Source organism: Rutidosis leptorrhynchoides, chromosome 1, assembly GCF_046630445.1.
Source record: "Rutidosis leptorrhynchoides isolate AG116_Rl617_1_P2 chromosome 1, CSIRO_AGI_Rlap_v1, whole genome shotgun sequence".
Lineage (NCBI taxonomy): Eukaryota > Viridiplantae > Streptophyta > Magnoliopsida > Asterales > Asteraceae > Rutidosis > Rutidosis leptorrhynchoides.
Genome location: NC_092333.1, coordinates 135,728,817 through 135,753,037, shown reverse-complemented (window position 1 = coordinate 135,753,037; position 24,221 = coordinate 135,728,817). Strand labels below are relative to the sequence as shown.

Here is a 24,221-nt window from a genome sequence, read left to right as displayed (position 1 = left end):
TTACCTTTTATTAACCTTGACATCATGAAGAACTTCGTTTGCAATTAGGACGCCATCTAGAATATACCGATTTTTGATGTATGCACTTTGCTCGAAATCAATGACTGAAGATATCACCCTTTGAAGCCTTTTAGTCAAAACTTTTGATAGTATTTTGTATAAACAACCGATTAAACTAATTGGTCGATAATCCCCGAATCCTAGTGGGTCGTTCTTTTTCGGTATTAAGGCGGCAAAAGAAGAGTTACAACCTTTAGAAATTTCGCCGACATCCCAAAAACGAGTAAACACCGCGAGAAGATCCTCTTTTACAACATCCCAATGTGTTGCAAAAAATTTCATATTAAAACCGTCGGGCCCTGGGGCCTTTTCGCCCCCACAATTTCTAATGGCATCGTGAATTTCGGAAAGTGTAAATGGTACTTCAAGGCTCGATGCCTCATCGATGTTGAGAATTTTTTCTAATGGACCCCGAATTTTGAAAGTACGCTCGTTTGTGTTGCTAAAACGATTTTTGAAATATGAAAAGGCGGCCAACTTGATTTTGTCCCGGTTCTCCGTCCATAAACCGTTTAAATTAATACCCCTAATGTTGTTTTTGTTTTGCCTCCTTTTAATGAACGAGTGAAAATACTTGCTGTTTTCATCCCCATCGATTACCCATTATTTTAAATGCTAACATGGGACTAATTGTATGATGAAGAAAGTATATAAAAGGGTAACAATTAATTCACTGTGCAATGTTTCTTCATAAACCAAAGTTTTATACAAAATTCAAAAGTTACCATGAAACTATACATGTAACTAACACGGAACCAGTGACATTAGAACTCAAGACACTATCCTTTACAGCATGATTTTTATATACACATTCAATCTGTTTAACCAGAAAAACTAACTCGAAATGTACATCTATACATGCATCATGTCGCGTTCCATTTTATATCAACATGTATCACACCATTCTTTGAGTTAATAAGATTGTACTTTTCGTTCATCCGATTGTTGTAAACTACATCCACAAGATTTATATCCACGTGCCCCAACTGTAACATCCCGCATTTTTCCGTTAAATTATTTTAACGCCGTCTTTTTTTTTTATTTATTTAATATCCTCAGCATCTCGATTCGTATCCTCTTTTAGCTACATTCTTAAAATATTTTCGTTATTGGATTATAACGTCCCCCGTACTCTCGTGAAGTTAAATATTTCGTTTGGTTAATTCCCGCACCCGACAACAAACTTGAGGGACTAGTTTCGCCAAGGTGCCAAACATTTGACTAGGTCAAATGGTCAACACCTCCTCTTATCCACTCATTTCACCTCCCACTTTCTTTTTTTCTTTTCTCTCCACCATTTTTGAACTCAAAACACCCATTCACTAAATTCATCATCTATTTCCATTCAAGCAATCAAACATCAAAACAAATTATATATTCGTGATCCTCTCTTCATCCTCTTCGATTTGGTACCAATTTCATCACATTTGGGTAACATTTCTAAATCACTAGATTTCTTTAAATTCATGTTCTTGAGTTAAAAGGTTGTTAATTAGTGTCTATGGCTCAAGTCTAGTATGATTATGTGTTTTGTATGCTTGTTCTTGCTATTTTGGTGTAACTAGCTCATATTGAAAGAATGCTTGTTTAATCTTGAGTTTTAGGTGTACATATGTTATTTGATGATGAAAATTCATGTTTTAATTGTGTTCCTAACATCACTAGCTTCAAATTGGTATGTAGTTTGACATGGATTAGTTTCATAAGCAAGATTGTTGATTTTATGATTTTGGGTTAGGGTTTGATAAAAGTAAATTGAATATTTGATGCATTAAATGCTTAGCAATGTTAATTGTAAGTGTCTAGTTGTGTTGTATGCTTGATTATCTTCAAAACGGCGTATTACACATGTGCATTAATTTACCGAATCATAATATGGCATTTATGAACTTGGAGTAATAAATGATGAGCATTAATGGTGATTTTGATATAAGTTGTTTGGTTTTGATTGAGTAAATGCGTTTAGTTATTCTCCTTGTCAAATTACCTTTCTCGTGTTATATGATATGCGTTTTAAGTGTTTTCGGTGCATGAAATATGTTAAAATGAGTTTTGGTTCGTTACTTAAGTTAATTTTTTTCTGCAATCAGCACTTCCCCAGGTTATGCGCGCCGCGCGTGCACCTGCGCACCGCGCAAATCAGAAAAACCAAATAAATGGTTCCCTTGGTCGAGTTCTGACCTGGTATTGCACATGGGTGCGCGCCGCGCAACCCATTGCGCACCGCGCAAATGGCCCAGGCCAACTTCCTTGTCTTTAAACGCTCCCAAAATGTTTCCCGCTTAACCGTAACTCCGATTAACATGAAACTTGACTATTATGCTCGTATATGACTTCTCATCATGAGAAAATTGTGGACACCCGACCCGACCTCGTTGACTTTGACTTTGACCAAGTTTGACTTTTAGTCAAACTTAACCAAACAATTATACGATCGTTCTAACATGCTTAATTACTTGTATCGTGCATGAAACTTGACTAATTGATTCACATGCTACATAATCGAGTTGTAACGAGCCATAGGACTAATTGAACATCTTTGACCGTTTGTGTTTACCGTTATTGATATAACCTATATGTTTAGGTCAAGACTAGCTTTGTCTTTGCACGCGTTTACTTGTTGAAGTACTTTATTAACTCTTGCACGCAAGGTGAGATCATAGTCCCACTTTTACTCTTTTTGAACTTATATTTGGGATGAGAAAACATAAACGATTCTTTTGAACTAAGTAAACACAAGAACGGGAAAACAAACATTCTACATACGAGTTTAGAACAAAAATCCTCAATTCGATTATCATTAGTTACACTTGACGGGTGTAAGCGAGAACTTATGTTATATGGCCATATGGGTTGACAACCCTCATCTTTGACGGTTCGCTACCGTCTACAGATGAAATATATTTTCGAGAATCAGTGTTTGTTCTAGCACTATGGATGGGGTATACAATGGATGGAATGTTAAGCTTTGATAATTGGGTGCTCGTGAATATTAACTTTTAGAATGTATTACTATTATTTCAACTTTTCAAACCTTGTGGTTCGACTTACTTACTTTTACTCACTTACTTACTTAAACCTATGATTTCACCAACGTTTTCGTTGACAGATTTCTATGTTTTTCTCAGGGCTTGCACGATATGTGAAACATGCTTCCGCTTACTATTTGATACTTGCATTGGATGTCGAGTATACATGCATTTCATGGAGCGTCTTTTGACTTTACTTTAAACCGTGTCGTCTAGATTTCATTTGTACTTATAACCTTGTAACTTAACTTTTGGTTGAACAATTCTTGTAAACTTTGGAAACAATCTTTATTTTGAAATGAAGGCGACATATTTTGGTCAAACGTTGTCATAAAGACTTATGACCAGGTGATGGGACCCATGTAGACGACGCCGTCACTTGACGATTTGTCGGGGTCGTTACAAGTGGTATCAGAGCCTTGGTTGTAGGGATTTAGAGTTCATTTGTGTCCCCCCGAGTCATAGGGTACATAGGTGAATCTAGACTACAACCGGCATATAGACTGAAGTAGGAATTACTTGACTATTTGTGCATTTATACTCGAACTCTTCTATCATATCTAACTCGTATTCGATCTTGATCTTACGTTGATAAATTTTGTTGACGCGCAACCTTGACTTTATAAAGTAATGTTAAATGCACATGTGAATCAGGGTAATATAATTTCCGGGATTATATTACGGTGATTCACATGGACGTTCCGACATTATGACGTAAAGAATTTAAGGCGAGTCAAGGAAAAATTTCCTCTCTATCCTTATTCCATACTCCGGTTAGTATTGTTGAAAATACTAACCAACAATATTCTTGTGTCATGAAGGAACAATGGCTCACCAAGGTCAACACAATACTCCTCTCGAAACCCTAGAACAAGCTCTTCAACGAATGATAACCACCGCCGTGGGTACGGCCGTGGCCGATCACTTTTCTAACAACAACAATCATGGAACCGGTAATTCAAACGAAGGTTGCTCCTACAAGAACTTCATGAAGTACAATCCTTCCACTTTCGATGGAACCGGAGGACCGGTTACTCTCACCCGATGGTTTGAACAAATGGAGACCGTTTTTAACACAAGCGGTTGTCGAGACCGAGATGAGGTCAAGTTTTCCACCCTCACTTTCACCGGCATTGCTCTCTCGTGGTGGAACACGTATGTACAATTGGTGGGAAGCGATGAAGCCCACACACTCTCTTGGACCGAATTAAGAGAAAGAATGATCACCGAATACTTCCCGCGCGACGAGACTCGAAGGCTTGAGCAGGGTCTAAGGAATTTAAAAACGGTCGGGAACGACCTCGAAGCTTATAATCAACGGTTTACCGAACTAGTCACAATGTGTCCAAATATCATGACTCCCGAATCCCTAAGAGTCGAACTTTACATGGATGGCCTCCCTAAGAGCATTCAACATAGGGTAATGACACCTCGACCCACTAACCTACAAGAGGATTTAACAATGGCCCGCCATACTTTAGACACGGCGAATGAAATGGAAACGCCGGCACCAATGGTCGAGAACCAATCGAGCGGCAATAAAAGAACATGGGAAGCCTCTCAATCAAGCAACCACAACCACAACAACCTCTCCAAGAAGCCTTTCGCCTCCAACGACAAGAAAGGCTATACCGGAAAACTACCTTTTTGTAACGAATGCCGCAAGCATCACTTTGAAGGATGTGGCAGGTTCCGCCACCGGCGCCAAGGAAGTGGTCACATCGCCAAACATTGTGGAAGTGCCACCCCCATCACTCAAAAGGGACCCAACCCACGAAAGTTGGTCACTTGCTACGCATGTGGCCAAACGGGTCATTTTAGGAATGAATGCCCAAATAAGAAAATCAACCCCAACGCACGCCGTTGAACTTTCAACATCAACGCCTAGGATGCCCGAGACGACGATGGACTAGTCTCGGGTACGTTTCTTCACAACAAACCGTATGTTTCATACTTATTCGATTCAATTACCGCTAGACGTTTTACAACCAAGACTTTGACTTGTACTCATTACATTCCACCTTTTTCCCTTAGATACTACTTAGGCAATTTAAGCGACCAACGGAAAGATATTGTGTGTCTATAAATTCTATCGGAGGATATACGTTAAGAATATTGACTTGACACCTATAGAACTAGGGAGCTCAGAACCTATTCGTTAAGGAGAAATTGTTTCCCTACAACTAGGTATAGATTATTGTGAACTAAATAATTTTCGGTTGAAAACCGATACCCTCTTCCTCGTATCCATGACCACCTGATTACTTGCATGAATCCCGTGTGCATTCCAAAACGACCTCCGTTCCGGTTATCATCAATTGGGGGTTAAGGGAGACGATGTCTCCTAAGCCATTTCCGAACTCGCAACGTTAGTTGTAAATCTCTCTTAGTACCGTTTGATTTATTTAGGACTCCGTCCGTATTCATGAACCTCCTAAACCACGTATGCAACTTATCTAGACAAATCTGTTATCGTATTTATAGATGACATCTTAACTTATTTAAGTAAAGAAGGAAAACGAACAACATCACCATCTTACGCTCGAACTTTTGAGAAAAGAGCAACTTTATACCAAATTCTCCGAGTGAGAATTTCTGTTGAACGAAGTCCAATTTTCTAGACCATGATGTTAATGGTCAAGGCATTACAATCAATCTCGAAATCAAGCCACATGTAATCAGGAAACTCTCCCAACTCAGACTTGTATTCGTAAAAATCTTAGATCTCACCGGTTGTTACCGAAGATTCATTTCTGACTTTTCTCGTGTTACACAACTTTAAACCTCTTCATGTCTGAGCCTTGAACGTGATTCTTCACACCAACCTTCCTAGCTAAATTCGTATAGCACTAGATGGAACTCAAACATGGAAATATTTCTACTTGAACGCCGAAAGGCATACTCTCTCGACTCAAAATCAACGTAACTAAAATTCGTTATTTTGCGCGAAGAATTCGAATACTAAATTGTGGATCCGATCAACTTTCTCGTAACACGTACCACACTACATACCTATGTTATTTCACCGTTACCGTCTGATATTACTGGAATTTAAGGTAACACACAATCCAACGATACTTCACTCTTCTTTGACTTAACGCCCTTGCGTTGCTGATAATCGTCCAACCATTATTCAACCCCGAACTATACAACTACGTGTACTACCTCGTTTCTCTTTCAGACTTCAACTTTTGACAACTAGAGGCACGTTATGGCGACCCCGAGATGTAAGCTCATCCTATTCTAAGTCCTCATTTCACTCCTATCTTTATCGCTCGCATTTCCGTTTAAGGAAACTCCTTGTAACATTTCTCCATGGATAGAGAAACTCTTCATATTACAATAGTATTCGCCACGAGGGTGAATAGTTCTAACGAACATTTTCGAACCCTAACTAACTTGTTCAAACGTATATTAAGAGATTCTATTCCAACACGGTGCATCTTTGTCAATTATCACGTATCGAAATACTCGTTTCACTTCTAGTTTTGCAAGAAACCTTGGAGACCCGCTTAGACATGAGTACCGCGTACCACCCACAAACCGACGAACCGAGCAAACGAACGATTTACGTCTTGGAAAGACATGTCACAAACTCGTATTGTCACCTTTAGTAGATCACTCTTACAACAGTAGATACCACTCGTGTGTTCACACGCACTTTCCGAAACCCTATATGACCGCTAATGTCATACCCCTGTTCATTTAACCAAAGCATCAACCACCGAAATCTGAACTCCATCAAGAAACAACAATTGAGATCGTTCAAGTCCGAGAAGGGCTCGAGACAACCCATTGTCGCCAGAAGAGTTATACCAAACTTAGATGAAAACCTCACCAAACCCAGTGTGTAACCGCGTAATATTGAGAAACCGCACCTTGGAAGGGTGAAATCCATTTTGGGAAATCGAGAAAGGCTATATCCGCAATATTGAACCTTTTGAAACCTTGGGGCGTATTGGAACCGCTTCCTACCGTTTAGAACTTCCGACTCAATTAAGTTTCCGTTTACCCTACATTTCGTGTAACAAACTTAGAAACGTGTCCTGCGGAACAGGAACGTGCAATCCTGCTAGATACATCAACTATCGATGACAAACTACTCTTCATAGGAAAACCAGTTGAAACCAGGGATCGTAAAAACCAAACCTTAATACAACGTGAAACCCTAACTATCCAAATTCATGAGAACACTCAAGGACGTACCTTCACTTATTCATAGCATTAACATCTCCGGTCTCGAGTGAGAGGCATCGATTATTACTTCCAACTAAATTTCGGGACGAAATTTCTTTTGAGGTGTGGATAATGTAACATCCCGCATTTTTTCGTTAAATTATTTTAACGCCGTCTTTTTTTTTTATTTATTTAATATCCTCAGCATCTCGATTCGTATCCTCTTTTAGCTACATTCTTAAAATATTTTCGTTATTGGATTATAACGTCCCCCGTACTCTCGTGAAGTTAAATATTTCGTTTGGTTAATTCCCGCACCCGACAATAAACTTGAGGGACTAGTTTCGCCAAGGTGCCAAATATTTGACTAGGTCAAATGGTCAACACCTCCTCTTATCCACTCATTTCACCTCCCACTTTCTTTTTTTCTTTTCTCTCCACCATTTTTGAACTCAAAACACCCATTCACTAAATTCATCATCTATTTCCATTCAAGCAATCAAACATCAAAACAAATTATATATTCGTGATCCTCTCTTCATCCTCTTCGATTTGGTACCAATTTCATCACTTTTGGGTAACATTTCTAAATCACTAGATTTCTTTAAATTCATGTTCTTGAGTTAAAAGGTTGTTAATTAGTGTCTATGGCTCAAGTCTAGTATGATTATGTGTTTTGTATGCTTGTTCTTGCTATTTTGGTGTAACTAGCTCATATTGAAAGAATGCTTGTTTAATCTTGAGTTTTAGGTGTACATATGTTATTTGATGATGAAAATTCATGTTTTAATTGTGTTCCTAACATCACTAGCTTCAAATTGGTATGTAGTTTGACATGGATTAGTTTCATAAGCAAGATTGTTGATTTTATGATTTTGGGTTAGGGTTTGATAAAAGTAAATTGAATATTTGATGCATTAAATGCTTAGCAATGTTAATTGTAAGTGTCTAGTTGTGTTGTATGCTTGATTATCTTCAAAACGGCGTATTACACATGTGCATTAATTTACCGAATCATAATATGGCATTTATGAACTTGGAGTAATAAATGATGAGCATTAATGGTGATTTTGATATAAGTTGTTTGGTTTTGATTGAGTAAATGCGTTTAGTTATTCTCCTTGTCAAATTACCTTTCTCATGTTATATGATATGCGTTTTAAGTGTTTTCGGTGCATGAAATATGTTAAAATGAGTTTTGGTTCGTTACTTAAGTTATTTTTTTTCTGCAATCAGCACTTCCCCAGGTTATGCGCGCCGCGCGTGCACCTGCGCACCGCGCAAATCAGAAAAACCAAATAAATGGTTCCCTTGGTCGAGTTCTGACCTGGTATTGCACATGGGTGCGCGCCGCGCAACCCATTGCGCACCGCGCAAATGGCCCAGGCCAACTTCCTTGTCTTTAAACGCTCCCAAAATGTTTCCCGCTTAACCGTAACTCCGATTAACATGAAACTTGACTATTATGCTCGTATATGACTTCTCATCATGAGAAAATTTTCGGACACCCGACCCGACCTCGTTGACTTTGACTTTGACCAAGTTTGACTTTTAGTCAAACTTAACCAAACAATTATACGATCGTTCTAACATGCTTAATTACTTGTATCGTGCATGAAACTTGACTAATTGATTCACATGCTACATAATCGAGTTGTAACGAGCCATAGGACTAATTGAACATCTTTGACCGTTTGTGTTTACCGTTATTGATATAACCTATATGTTTAGGTCAAGACTAGCTTTGTCTTTGCACGCGTTTACTTGTTGAAGTACTTTATTAACTCTTGCACGCAAGGTGAGATCATAGTCCCACTTTTACTCTTTTTGAACTTATATTTGGGATGAGAAAACATAAACGATTCTTTTGAACTAAGTGAACACAAGAACGGGAAAACAAACATTCTACATACGAGTTTAGAACAAAAATCCTCAATTCGATTATCATTAGTTACACTTGACGGGTGTAAGCGAGAACTTATGTTATATGGCCATATGGGTTGACAACCCTCATCTTTGACGGTTCGCTACCGTCTACAGATGAAATATATTTTCGAGAATCAGTGTTTGTTCTAGCACTATGGATGGGGTATACAATGGATGGAATGTTAAGCTTTGATAATTGGGTGCTCGTGAATATTAACTTTTAGAATGTATTACTATTATTTCAACTTTTCAAACCTTGTGGTTCGACTTACTTACTTTTACTCACTTACTTACTTAAACCTATGATTTCACCAACGTTTTCGTTGACAGATTTCTATGTTTTTCTCAGGGCTTGCACGATATGTGAAACATGCTTCCGCTTACTATTTGATACTTGCATTGGATGTCGAGTATACATGCATTTCATGGAGCGTCTTTTGACTTTACTTTAAACCGTGTCGTCTAGATTTCATTTGTACTTATAACCTTGTAACTTAACTTTTGGTTGAACAATTCTTGTAAACTTTGGAAACAATCTTTATTTTGAAATGAAGGCGACATATTTTGGTCAAACGTTGTCATAAAGACTTATGACCAGGTGATGGGACCCATGTAGACGACGCCGTCACTTGACGATTTGTCGGGGTCGTTACACCAACGATTCCTGCATATATATTACTAGGTGTTACTCGAAAAAAATGTGTCATATATAATATTTTGTTTGACGATAAAGATGGTTTAATTACCTTGGATGACCCAAATCCAAATTTATGCTTCTTTTTGCTTATTACTTCAATATGAATAATCTCCTCTAATGGAGCTTCATCTAACATAAACTGAAATTCCTCATTCCAAGTTGGATCCCAAGTCTTCTTCAATAACTATACTTCAGAACACATAATCAATAAGTGGCAATTTTGACCCATTTCTATTATTCCTTATCTCTAATGGATCAAATAACAGGATAATATTAAAAGATAGCATGTCAAACAGGTTGAAGTCACTCAAAGCTTAGTTTCAATGCATAAAACTTCCTAAGTCATTTTATCTAAATAAATTTTGTTCTCATATCCTCTTATTTATACAGTACAATTATTTACAGGGGTACAAACCCAACTTGATCCATTTTAACGAGTACCAAAAGATTACTTCTTTTGACCCGTTACCTAAACCCGCCCACTTAATAAAGCTAAAACCAAAACCTTACCTTCGTTTTACGCGTTTCTCCTTTGAAAATGACCAAAGCACAAGGATTAGTGTGGTGTTTGCCTTCAACACCCTTTGCACCAATAACTGTCACCGTAAGTAAACCGAGCTTATTCACAAGTGATCTCCTAAGTGACAAAAACTGTCCACTGTCCCCAAATCATGATTCAACAAAAAAAAAAGTCACAATAGATAAATAATTGTCTTTCAAAAAAAAATAGAGATAAATAATCAGTTTTTAAAACGCAAATCTAACTATAGCCCAACTAAGAACTTACATGGAAGCATCAAGAACCGGTATCTCTAAAGCATGGGGCCAAAGATATAGTCTAGCAATTTGTTTCTTGATTGAATTCTGCGCTCAACAACAATCACAATAATTTAGCCAAGAAGGTTTATGATTCGACCAAGGGTATGTTTGGTAAGGAGCTTTTTTAGGAGCTTCTAGCTTTTATGAAAAAACTTTTTTTTTCTAATAAAAAAGTTCGTTTGGTTAAAAGCTTAAAGCTTTTAGACGGAGGGAAAAAGGTAGAAGCTGGAAGCACCTAAAACTAGCATTTGAGAAAAAGCTCCTAAATTTGTCATTTTACTCTTATTTTTAACGGTTTCAGCTACTCTGTCAAACAACTAAATACATTAAAAAGCCAACATCTCCCAGCTAACAGCTAACACAACTACCAGTTAGTTTTACCAAACATACCCCAAGTAAAAGAAACAGAAAAAACGCACCTGAACAAAGTGAGAGAGTCCGGGAATTGCCATAAGATTACCCCCCACTACTTTTAAACCGAAATCTACATCAGGCTAAACATAACATTCATCAATGTGTTAGTACATTGCTCCACAAAACCTAATCCTTAGGCCTTAATCACACTTTATACTGACATTTTCTAGCAAAGACACAACAACATTCGGTTTCAGAGTTACTCTCATTGCTGCAGTTATTTGTATATCTATCAACTAACAAAAAACAATGCTATTAGATTAGATAAATTGCATAAAACAAAGGTTGCTTACTAACCTTATGGCATATGAATAAAAATTCTATTAACCTGAATTTTAATTGGTAGATATAACACGTTTAGAACCAGAGTCACATTGGGATTCCCTGCCCATTTAGCCACAAGATCACATACGAGATGGTTCTTATTCTGTTCATGCACTTTTATACCTGTAACATAAAGAAAAACAGCCTACAATTATTAGATTTTAAGAAAACATTCGAAACTAATATGTGGATCATATGTTATACATACCTTGAATTGAAGGTGGAAGAGTTCCAAGTGTAAGGTTTTCAAAATCTATGGATCTTATATAATACACGCCGATATATTCATCAAATATTGGTTTCGACATGCTTCTAATCATACCACATATTGCCTATACAGTAATGAAATCAGTATAACAAGCGTAAAATAACTTATATGTAGCCATAAAATGAATCACCTTATCAAGGTAAGGCCACATATCACGAAATACATCATTTAACCAATCAACCTGTAAAACGATTTTGTTAAACTGTTCCTAAAACATAAAATATGTCTAGTAAGCATGCTATAACGCAATACTGACTCGTTCGTAGTCTGGAAGCTCAAGCAGAATATCAATCAACGAATCTGGATTCTGCAGACTGCAGCACTAATTAATGATATGAGTTTACGATTATGATCAAATATTGAAGTAATAAATGTGTTAGACGATATATTAGTATATATGCATAGCCCAAAAAAAAAAAAAAAAAAAAAACTATTAATTAATTTGTTACTTTTGTTTGCTCACGATAAAAAGCACAAAAGAGACAAAGGGAGTGGACCTCGTTTCCCATTCTATAAGCCCGTGCTATAACTTTCTTTAAACTTCACAAAAAGATGGTTGGTGAGAGTGACAGCAATCGACATATTGGGGATAAAACCTATCGACAGAGGAAAAAAAACAAGGAAGTAAACGTGCAGGCGTAATTTCAAGGTAGGTTTTTTAGTGTGGCCTATGATATCATGTTGAATGATGAAACTGGTTAATATTATTGATTACAATACGTATAGAGTATATAGAACCTTAAACCTAATTTAACTTAATGATGGACCGAGTCCGCTACACAATCGGGTTGGGTTATGCATATATACTAATATATCGTCGAAACGGGGTAGTTGGTGTTAAGGTGAATTATTATTGATAAAGTTAGCGGATATTATTATTATCATTATGTTTATGTTTTGTAAGCCCATTTTTATAAGGGCCCAGTTACTAGTGTTAGCTCATTAGATTTAAGTTGTCATCTATTTATATTTGGTATTAGCATTCTCGGGACATCAATTTATCAATAATAATTCACCTTAACATGGTATAGAGCTTTAACCTAATACCTAAAATTCATGGTCGCCATACCGCCGCTGCTAGTATCAATGAATTCATCATCATATCTCTTATTCATTGGTGGAAATTTTTTTTAATCCATTTTATATTTCAATATTTCAATGTATTCTACTTGTGGGACCCGCTGTTTGTAAAGATTAGGAAGACAAATCACGTGGATGTCATCATATATGCAGAAAGCATCGGTGGCTCTTTTATCGAAATACTTAATTCAATTTTTTTTTTTCTCTCAACAAGGTTGCATACGTCATCAGCATTGTAAGCATCTTTTATCAATTTTCTTTGTGATCATAAACTTGAACCATAAATATATTTTTTTTTTTGCAATCTGAGCACTAAGCTTTCACCAAACAAATAATCTCGATGGCCTATCATCAAAACTCCTTAAATTCAACTCAGCTCTTGAACATAATCAAAGCGCAACGTAAACTTTTCGCCCGATATGGCATAGCCCAAAATAGATCACGGACTTATTTTAACACTGGACCAAATTCCTTTGACCAATCTGGGTTTTCTTTTCGAGTTGGAACTTACAACTTGGGTCAAAGTGGACAGCCTCATACATTTTACATGCAATCCTGACCGCACAGTCGGCCCACTAATCAAACCTCAACACCTCAATCTACTAACTGGGGCAGTCAACATAGTGGTGCAGCAGATTGGAACATGGACACAGGTGCTTCCACCCATCTTACATCTAGCATTAATAATCTGAGTACAATTTTTAATTATCGCATGTACCCTTCGGTTGCCGTTGGCGACAGGAACACTATTCCCGTCACTAACACTTGCCATAGCGTGTTGCCTAATATCCACCGACCACTTTACCTTTCTAATGTACTTGTAACACCTAACATTGTAAAAAATCTTATTTCTGTTCGTCGTTTTGCCCGTGATAATAAAGTGTCGGTTTGTTTTGACGAGTTTAGTTTTTCTGTCAAAGACTACTTCACTCATCGCCTGCTCCTCCGAAGTGACAGCACCGGAGATCTCTACCCGTTCACACCTCAGTCACCTACACCTATTCAACATGCCCTCCTCACTACCTCCACTACATGACATCAACGTATCGCACATCCCAGCGTTGAATCATTTCGTCGTCTTGTTTCTAATAATTACATAGCTTGTAATAAAATGAAGCCTCCCGAGTTTTGCCATGCATGCCAACTTGGCAAACACGTGAGGCTTCCGTTCAGTAGTTCTAGTTCACATGTTACTTCTGCATTTGATATCATTCATTCTGATTTATGGACTTCTTCAGTTTTAAGTCTTAGTGGTTTTAAATACTATGTTCTTTTCTTAGATCATTATTCACATTATTTATGGGTATTTCCCTTACGCAATAAATCAGAAGTATTCAATATTTTTGTACAATTTCGCGCATTCGTTAAAACACAATTCAACACTGAAATTAAAGATTTTCAATGTGATCAAGGGGGGGGGGGGGAATTCGACAACACCCCATTCCACCAACTTTTCCAATCAAATGGCATTCAACTTCGATTATCATGCACCCAAACTTCCCAACAAAACGGCAAATCTGAAAGAATGATCCGCACCATAAATAACCTAATCCGCACCCTTCTATTTCAAGCAAACCTACCTCCAACTTTCTGGACAGAGGCACTACACATGGCCGCCTACCTTCTAAATCTCCTTCCATCTTTCGCCATTAACTACGATATTCCTCACACACGACTCTACAAAAATCCACCTAACTATTTCACACTACGTGTCTTCGGTTGCCTCTGTTACCCTTATCTAAATACAACCAACAAACTCGCTCCCCGCTCTACACCATGCATCTTCCTCGGATACCCATCCAATCATCGAGGCTATCGATGCCTTGATCTCTCCTCCAACAAAGTCATATTATCACGCCACGTTACCTTCCATGAAAATTCGTTTCCATACGGTTCTTCCCCACCCTCGCCTGCTTCTACCACCACTAATACTTCCTATGATTTCCTAGATCCACCACCTAACTCCTTCTCTCGTAGCTTCGCTGAAAATACCATTCCTCATCACTACCCACTTCCGATCACACAACACCACCCTCACCTGAAAATGCCACACCTCCCTTACCACCACCGCAACCACCTCATATCCTAACAAATCCACCAAATCTAACCAATACTAACACTTCCTCCACTCATCCTATGGTTACCCGTCACCACCTTGGCACCACTAAACCCGTACAACGTTTAAATCTACATGTGTCCACCACCTCTTCCATTCCTACCTCTTACTCTCACGCGTTTAAAGACCCTAACTGGAAACACGCTATGACCCAAGAGTATAATGCTTTAATTAAAAATAATACTTGGACTCTTGTGCCCCGCCCTTCAGACACGAACATAGTTCGCTCCATGTGGTTGTTTAAGCACAAGTTTAACGCTGATGGGACTTTGAGTAGGTATAAGGCTCGACTAGTTGCTAGTGGTCGCAACCAGCAGGTTGGTATTGATTGTGATGAGACGTTTAGCCCAGATGTTAAACCGGCCACCATTCGGACTGTTCTCAGCCTTTCCATTTCTCGACACTGGCCCGTTCATCAGCTAGATGTCAAGAATGCTTTCCTCCACGGTCATCTTTCTGAAACTGTCTATATGCATCAGCCACCAGGTTTTCGTGACCCTTCACGACCAGATCATGTGTGTCTCCTGTAGAAATCCCTTTATGGATTGAAGCAGGCTCCACGCGCATGGTACCAGTGATTCGCGGGCCATGCTCAGAGTGTCGGTTTTCAGCAAAGTCGATGCGACACTTCCTTATTTATTTATCGACATGGTACCGATACTGCATATCTCTTATTATATGTGGACGATATTATTCTGACTGCCTCATCGACAGAGTTTCTTCAGCGGGTTATTGTGCCTCTACACCGGGAGTTCTCCATGACCGATCTTGGTCCGATGAATTATTTCTTGGGTATTTCAGTTACCCGTACCTCTTCGGGGATGTTTCTTTCTCAGAAGAAGTATGCTACCGAGATTCTAGAGCGCGCAGATATGACGGGGTGTCACCAAGCAGAACCCCGGTCGAAACCAACTCCAAGCTTAGTACGTCAGGTCCACCTGTTGCTAATCTGACATTGTATCGCAGCCTCGCTGGGGCTCTTCAGTACCTCACTTTCACGAGACCAGACATTGCTTACGCTGTACAGCAGATATGCTTATTCATGCATGAACCACGAGAGCAACATTTTTTCGCACTTAAGCGGATTCTCCGGTATATTCAGGGTACACTTGATCTCGGATTACAGATTTTTGCATCATCTACCACATCTCTGACAGCCTACTCAGATGCTGACTGGGCTGGTTGCCCCAGCACTCGCCGCTCAACCTCAGGATATTGTGTATTTTTGGGTAATAACCTTCTGTCATGGTCCTCAAAACGACAGTTGACGCCATCCCGCTCTAGTGCCGAAGCAGAGTACTGCGGGGTCGCTAATGCTCTTGCCAAGACATGTTGGCTCCGCAATCTACTTCGCGAGCTTCATTGTCCTTTGTTTTCCGCCACTATTGTGTATTGTGATAATGTGAGTGCAGTATATATGTCAGGTAACCCGGTTCAGCACCAACGCACGAAACACATAGAGATTGATAATCATTTCGTGCGGGATCTTGTGGCGCAAGGACATGTGCGCGTTCTTCTTGTTCCGTCGCGATATCAGTATGCAGACATCTTCACCAAAGACCTTCCTACTATTCTTTTTGATGAGTTCAGGACCAGTTTGAGCGTCCGCTCAGCCCCCGCTCCAACTGCGGGGGATGTTAGCGGATATTATTATTATCATCATTATATTTATGTTTTGTAAGCCCATTTCTATAAGGGCCCAGTTTCTAGTGTTAGCCCATTAGGTTTAAGTTGTCATATATTTATATTTGGTATGAGCATTCTTGTACGGGACATCAATTTATCAATAATAATTCACCTTAACAGTTGGGACCACCATTTCGAGCTCGTGAAGGTAGATATGTCTCTAAACCCGATTTAGTCTTTAATTTTTAAAATTTTAGATTGGTATCAAAAGTTAAGTTTGAGATATGTATACGGAAAGTTAATGGTCTGCAATATCCGTATTAATTTTCAAGTTGAGGCTAAATTGGGTATTTGCTGATCAAATCGTTTTTTAATAAAGATTTTCAAGTGAGTGATGCTGAAGGCTATCTTGAAAGGCCTTTCTTGAGCTTAGGTTCTGTCAGAGCTGAGAATTTTACCAAGTGGGTGGAAGGATAGGGATATTGCATGGTTGAGTTAAGCCACCAAATGTTGGAAACACGTCTCTTTTCATCGTCTTTTCATCGTCATTATATGGTAAACCACTCCCTTTTATACTTGCTAAATAAATTTATTTTTGATTTTTCCTGGTATATCTTGTGGGATACCGTGGTTGAGAGTGTTATGTTTTATGGTAGGATTGTTAGATTATTTGTAGTGGTTGGGGGCGTGGGTTGGTAGTGTGTGTTGATTTTTGTAATTTTTTGATGATTATGACGTGTGAGTTTTTTGTGTGGAGTAGTGGTAGTGTGGATTTTTAGTGTGAGTTAAGAGTATTGTGATGATGTGTTAAAATATAATTGAGTTAAGTATTAAAAAGGAATAAAAAATAATATTTTTAAAAAAAATAATGAATTAAAAAAATAAAGCAACACCCGTTGCTTGTGGGGTTGGATTCCAACCAATGTCCTCAAACTGCCCCAGACCAATGCCTCAAAACGGATGAAAGCGGCATTGCTTCTTTGCCACCTAGGTTGCCACGCTGTTGGTGGTGCACCGCTACAAGCGGTCTTATAGTAACAGTGAGATCAGCTTTAAAAGTGCAGAATGTCACTTCTTATTGCGTTAAGGCATCTTAGGCATTTAGTTGAAGTAAGTTCAGCTTATTGATATATGTGATATGTGATACTCCGTATTACGTTTTCCATATTGTACACCTTAGTTTTTATATTATAACATACTGATTTGAATTTCTAAATACTAATGAACTGATAGATTTGATCTTGACCGACTCAATTAAGGTATTAGTCTTTGTTCTATTAGACAACAAAGATCGCATTTTTTTTTTTTCACTTCGTTCAAATAAAAGTTGTACCCGTACGGAATTCTTCTGTTTCTCAGTATGATCTCTATCATCATCTCTATTATCTTTATCATTATTGTGTGCTATGTTTAGTGGTAAGTTTTGATTTTAACTGAGTTGTTGATGTTAACAGTAATAAACACTTTGTCACTTTGACCATCTCTTCATTATTGGGCCTCATATATCTATGTTATGCTCACTGATTCTGGCACGATTTATGGACCGGGAGCACGAGTCTCGCTACACGTTATAATAGGTTATTTCATCTCGATACGAACCAGAATGATGTTGTTGCTAATAAGTTGGTTAATGGGTCGTGGCAATGGGTTTGGGCTAGAGAGAACATTGGCAGTCGTAACTCATCTCGGCTAGATGGTCTACGGAACGAAATTCAAAACGTTTCTCTTTCTGACCGAGATGATTCGTGGCGTTTCGACATCAGTTCGGATGGCCTTTTTTCAGTTAATATTGCGAGAAAGGCCATGGATTTGGTTTTGCTTTCTTCCACAAACATCCCGACAGTTTGGTACAAGTTCATACCTCGAAAGGTTAACATTTTCTTATGGCGATTTCGTATTGACTCTTTACCTCTACGTTGGAATCTATCCGCGAAAGGTCTCGAATTAAACTCGATCGTCTGTCCCGTTTGCAATAATGGTATAGAGATGAGGTCTCATTTGTTCTTCGGCTGCAGCTTAGCTTCGGAGTTATGGCATAAAGTTCGAGTTTGGTTGGACTGTAATATGCCCTTTTTCTATTCGTGGGTCGAAGTAGTTAGTTGGATCGAGAGCTTGAGTTCGACTTCAAGTTCTAAACATAAGATCGTCGCGGTTACGGCTACTCTTTTATGGGTCATTTGGAGATTTAGAAACGGTATTGTTTTTAATGAGCATATTAGTAGAAATAGTCTTTTTGATGTTACTAGATTATTTTCTTTTCGTTGGCTTAAGAATAGAGGCCATGTTGTTTCTAATTGGAACACATGGTTGTCTTTTCCTTTGTAATTTTTCCTTTAGCGTCTTGCTGAGGAACGTTGTTTGGTTATATATTATTTTGGCCGTTAAAAAAAAAATAATAATGAGAGATTGTTGAGATAAGTTTGATATAGAAGTAGACATACGTAAAAAAATTCCTATATAATCTATTGTTTGCAAGACATTTTTTTTAGAGAACTGTTGTAATATTATAAAATGAGACAAAATACTAATTGAGTGGTTTAGTTTTTTTTAGGACTATATGAGTTTGAAGGTATCATTGACGGGTTGATACATTAAAGGCATTGAAGTTGTTCCCTCCAAAAACAAAGTATATTTAGGATTATTTTAGCCAAGAAACAGTGTAATATTTATATTCAAGTATCTTTGTTCATACCCTCTGTGAACTAAGTTTTATAAATAAATGATAAAATGGTTCTATTGTTTGATATTATGTTTATGCAAAATTATGATATGTTTTCATATATGAAGCATTGTATTTGAAAACAAGGTTTGAATCAGAGGGATTACTTGACATATTTCGCTTGGTTGAATTAATTTGGATTGTAGGGACAGGTGGCAATAGAAAACGGACCAAGACAAAGCGTTATGTCGCATATTAAACGTTTTGAGTGGGTGAGGGTAAGAATGAAAATGAAGGAGGTGTAATGTTCTCAAGTAGGTAAGCCAACCCATGACCGTTCGTGTTAATAAGAATGAGGTGGATGAGTACTTTTTAACACGGGTGGATTGTTTAAGTTTTAGGTCACAGTGGATATTTATGAGACAAATGGGATCGAACCACTAGGTTTGTTATGAAATAATTTCAGGCGGTCAACATGACTACTTTATTATTTACGGCCACGGGTTTTCACATATAAACTATTATGACGGGCTAGGACTGAAAGCAAAGATAAAATTGTTTTAGTTTTAATGTCAAAAAAGTTATGAAAAGAGTGCTTAGTAATTTGCATTAGTACTAAACTATTTAAGCAAAATCATGATCTTTTTATTGTGTTTATTATTTTGAATTTTTGAGAATGTAACAAAGTACATATATGGACTGGTGGTTTACCCTATTTTATTTAAACTTTAGCTATGTTTCATGTAACAACTATATTCACACACACAATTTAGAGTTGGAAAAGTGAAAAATTAAACACAGCATATGTAAAGCACACTACTATGGTGAGTTAGAATAACAAAAATTGAAGCTTAATATTTTCCGTGTAGTATGTAGCGTCTATTGTCTTAGTTATCGGTCTATTGTGATTTTAATTAATGAGCAACTTCATATTTCATACAATACTATCTCTTGAATGTGTTACTCCATTATAATAAAATTTCTTACAAAACTTACGAATTTGATGGTTTTTCTATTTATCTTTTTACACTTTTGAATTTTTTGAATATTTGATTGTTTATTGTTTTATCATGGTTGAAGTTTGTCTTAAAATATTATCATTTCATAAAACTCGCGAAATCGCTGATCTTTAATTAGTTAATTAATAATTTGACGTTAATTAATTGATAAACACATGCCTGAACACGGAACATTACCCGTTTTATTTTCTATTGTATTATTTTCTATTTATTATTTTTAAATTAATTTGCTTCACAATCTTCTGTTTTCATTTGAGGCTGCTTTCAACTATGAGATAAGAAGCCTCGTGGACGTGATGATGGAAGACGTCGATGCCATGTTCATCAACATGACTAGTTACCAGGCTTACAAGATCTTATCCGGGCATATGAAAGAGTATGATCCTTATAAATTTGTTAAGAATTCTAGGTGAGCCATAACAAGAACTTGATAACCCTAGTTATCAACCCACTGTGCAACAAACAAATAATCACCAACAGAAATAAAGATAAGAACAAGAAACGTAAAGAACAAGGAATTAACGTGGTTATGTCCAATCATTTAATTCTAACGAATTAGTTTACTCCACGGTCAAACAAAGAGGATTTTATTATAATTTTCGTAGGTACACTTTAGGGTTACATAAGGGTCCTTAAATAGGCATAAAATAACAAAGAAACGACTTAAAGAGCAAGAAAACACGTTTTTCCTCGTCAGGCTCACGGATAGGCTTAAGCCGCGTCGTGGCTTGAGGAGTGGTGCCGTGGCTTAAGGCATGATTTCAGAATAACCTTTTTACAACTTTCGAACCTCATCCATGTGTTGAGCCATGACGCACCTTAACACTAAAACACACTTTTTCTTGTTGTTTTGATATCCTTCACTAATCCAACAAAATTTGTAGCATTGCTGGCACATCTCAATCACAACGTACCCCAGTGGGCTTTTGAAGACCATAAGTAGGTCCAGCTTATTGTTGTTGCTGCTACTGCTGCCTTTGTCCTAGTTGTGATGATGTTAAACAATCTAATTATTCTATCCTTAGATTTTACTATATTTACAGGCAAAAGACAAATCGTTAATCATGAACTTACATACACAACTAAATGGTTTTGGTCAACATGACACATGAGAGTCACACCTTACATTTTGTTTAGTAATAGACCGTATAACATCATTGTATATTTGCATAAGATATTTTGTGATATTGTGTAACAAACTTTAGCATATATTTAGCAAGTCAATCATATGTATTTTAGGATAAAGATTGATAGAGATTAGTACCTAGAATAGAGGATTTTCCAGTTGTATTGTGACATGTACTCGGCTATATAAAGCCATTTGATCATACAGAATAAATCACGAGACATATTCTTTCATGGTATCATACCTACGATCCTAACTACCTTCCCACCTCTGCTTCGTTTCTGCCTGCTATCCCTCTTCTCACAATGAAAGATTCTAACAAATTTCACCCTGCCATCACTGTTAATAACATCAAAAATTTTGTTCCTATCATTCTTGACATTGACACAAGTGAATATGTGTCTTGGTCTGAGCTATTTCAGATACACTGCAGAGCTTTTTCTGTTATCGAGCATATAATCCCTAAAACACCCACTGATGCTTCTTCTTCTGTTACCGACCCTGCAACACCTCCTGGTGCACAAACAACACCAAATCAAGAAACCTGGGATCGACTTGACGCCATTGTCCTTCAATGGATATATGGCACTATCTCTCCCAATCTTCGTACCACTGTTCTCAAACCAGGAACAACAGCAGCACAAGCTTGGGATCGAATCAAGCTTGTATTTCAAGATAACAAAAACGCACGAGTAGTTCAATTGAATCATAAATTCACGAATACTAAATTGGATACCTTCCTAAATGTGTTGGCTTACTGCCAGGAATTGAAAAACTTATCCGACCAATTAGCTAACGTTGGTCCGACCATCGAAGAAGATCGGGTCGTTTTGCAATTGATAACCGGTCTCAACGAAAGTTATCAGATGCTTGCTTCTCATCTCGCCTATACCAAGCCATTGCCGTCCTTTTATGATGCTCGATCAGCTCTTGTACTCGAAGAACAACGAAAGGCTCATCAATCGACTCAATCTCAGCCTCCAATCGCCGACTCTGCTCTCATGACCACCGTTACTCCGCCGTCTTCTTCTCTGGCACCTAGGAATTCCGGTGGTTCTGGGCAATCGACTTACTACCGTAGCATGGGTTGAAATTTTCGAGGGTCAAAAAGGGGACGGGGAAATAATTGAGGAAGAGGGTGATCTACAGGATATTACTTTAATGGGTCCTCAAATAATTATGGTGGGTATTTCCCAAATGCTAACTGAACTCAATCTCAGTGGGCTGGCCCACAATAGCTTCCACCTCCTTGCCCTCACCCGTCCACCCCTTGGGCCAGACCTCAGTCGAATACTAACCCACAAGCTGGAATTTTGGGCCCTCGGCCTCAGTCAGCGAATTTTTCTTATGGCCCACCAGCATCTCCAACAGCTACTGACATTGAATCCGCCATGTACACGATGAGTTTGAACCCGCCGGATAATAACTGGTACATGGACACAGGTGCCACCTCGCATATGACTAATTCTCAAGGTAAGCTCCTGTAACGACCCGACAAAATCGTCATTGACGGCGCCATTAACTTAGATCCCGTTACGTGGTCATAGTCCCTAAATGAGACGCGTTTGACCAAAATTATGTTGCATTCATTTTAAACGTGCATGACTTGCAAAGTTTTAAGTTACCAAACGGTTCGACAACAAGTTTAAGTTTACAAAAGTTGTGAAGTATAAATGAAATAACTTGCGACATAATATAAGTTGAAAATCACGAATGCCATCAATAGCGTATGCATGTAAGAATTAAGTTTGAATCCAAAGGTGCTATCTCTAGCGTATGCATGTATGCTTAACCCCAAGCAAGTAATCAAAGTGTGCGAAAGCATGTATCAAGTAGCCAAGTGTGAACCTGAGAAACATATAGAAAACTGTCAACGAAAAACGTTGGTGAAATCATAAGTGTATTTGTAAAGCATTGTTTTTAACCACAAGCAAGTATAAAGTTGATTATCTAAATCGTTTGCATTCCAAAAGTTGTTGTTTGTATCACGAGCACCCAATTATCAAAACTTAACTGAATAAGTACCTCTGAATCCATAGTGTTATAACCTACACTATAGACGATAAAATTATATTTCATCCGCTAACGGTAGCGAACCGTCCGAATGAGGGTTCGTCAAACCCGTATGGCCACACAACATAATTACTCGCTTACACCCTACAAGTGTAACTAATGATAATTGAATTGAAGATTTTTGTTCTAACTCGTACGTGGAATGTTTATTTTCGTACTTGTGTTCAAAGTATAAAAGTATGATACGTATATGTTTCTCATCCCATGATTTAAAAGTATAAAAGTTGTTGAAAAGATGGGACTATGATCTCACCTCGGGTGCACGAGTATAAATGTACTTCACAAAGTAAACGTGTGCATGAAAGTTGCTTAGTCTTGACCTAAACAAGTAAGTTGTATCAATTAACCGGTTACGACACAAGGTCGGGCGAAATGTGTTCAGTTAGTCCTATGGCTCGTTACGACTCGATTAATATAGCATGTGAATCACGTTGTCAAGTTTCATGCAAGAATCAAGTATAAAAGATGATTAGAACGATTGCATAAGTGTTTGGAAGTTTGACTAAAAGTCAAACTTGGTTAAAGTCAAAGTCAACAGGTCGGGTCGGGTATCCGATAATTTTTCTATGAAAGATAAGCATATATAAGTATGTTGGCCAAGTTTCAGGTTAATCGGAGGTGCGTAGCATAGTTGGAATTAAACGAAAAATGGCCATTTTGGACAGCCTGCTTCTGATGCGCCGCATCCCTTAGTGATGCGCTGCATCAGTCCACTGATGCGCTGCATCCAATAGTGATGCGCTGCATCACTACCTGACTCTAGTGGAAATGCTGAAATTTGACAAGTCTCGAACTAAACTTCATTTAAG

The 24,221-nt window shown here is 38.0% G+C and overlaps 1 protein-coding gene across 1 annotated transcript; it reads right to left on the bottom strand.

Annotated features, from left to right (window-relative positions):
* On the bottom strand, nt 1-22,150 carry LOC139889340 (synaptotagmin-3-like). Its single transcript, XM_071872298.1, has 13 exons — nt 22,098-22,150; nt 21,929-22,001; nt 11,970-12,020; nt 11,844-11,894; nt 11,654-11,777; nt 11,450-11,568; nt 11,283-11,357; nt 11,127-11,201; nt 10,676-10,752; nt 10,399-10,546; nt 9,938-10,072; nt 810-877; nt 1-502 (listed from the first exon to the last, which is right to left on the bottom strand). The coding sequence occupies exons 1-13, from the start codon at nt 22,148-22,150 to the stop codon at nt 1-3; spliced, it is 1,551 nt and encodes a 516-aa protein (XP_071728399.1).
* Nucleotides 22,151-24,221: the final 2,071 nt, after the last annotated feature.

Coding starts and splice junctions, on each gene's coding strand:
- LOC139889340 (XM_071872298.1), bottom strand. CDS start 22,150: ATGGTCGGACCAACGTTAGCTAATTGGTCGGATAAGTTTTTCAATTCC. Junction 11,895..11,969: donor AGCTTCCAGACTACGAACGA/GTCAGTATTGCG, acceptor ATCGTTTTACAG/GTTGATTGGTTAAATGATGT. Junction 11,778..11,843: donor TGTGGCCTTACCTTGATAAG/GTGATTCATTTT, acceptor ATTACTGTATAG/GCAATATGTGGTATGATTAG.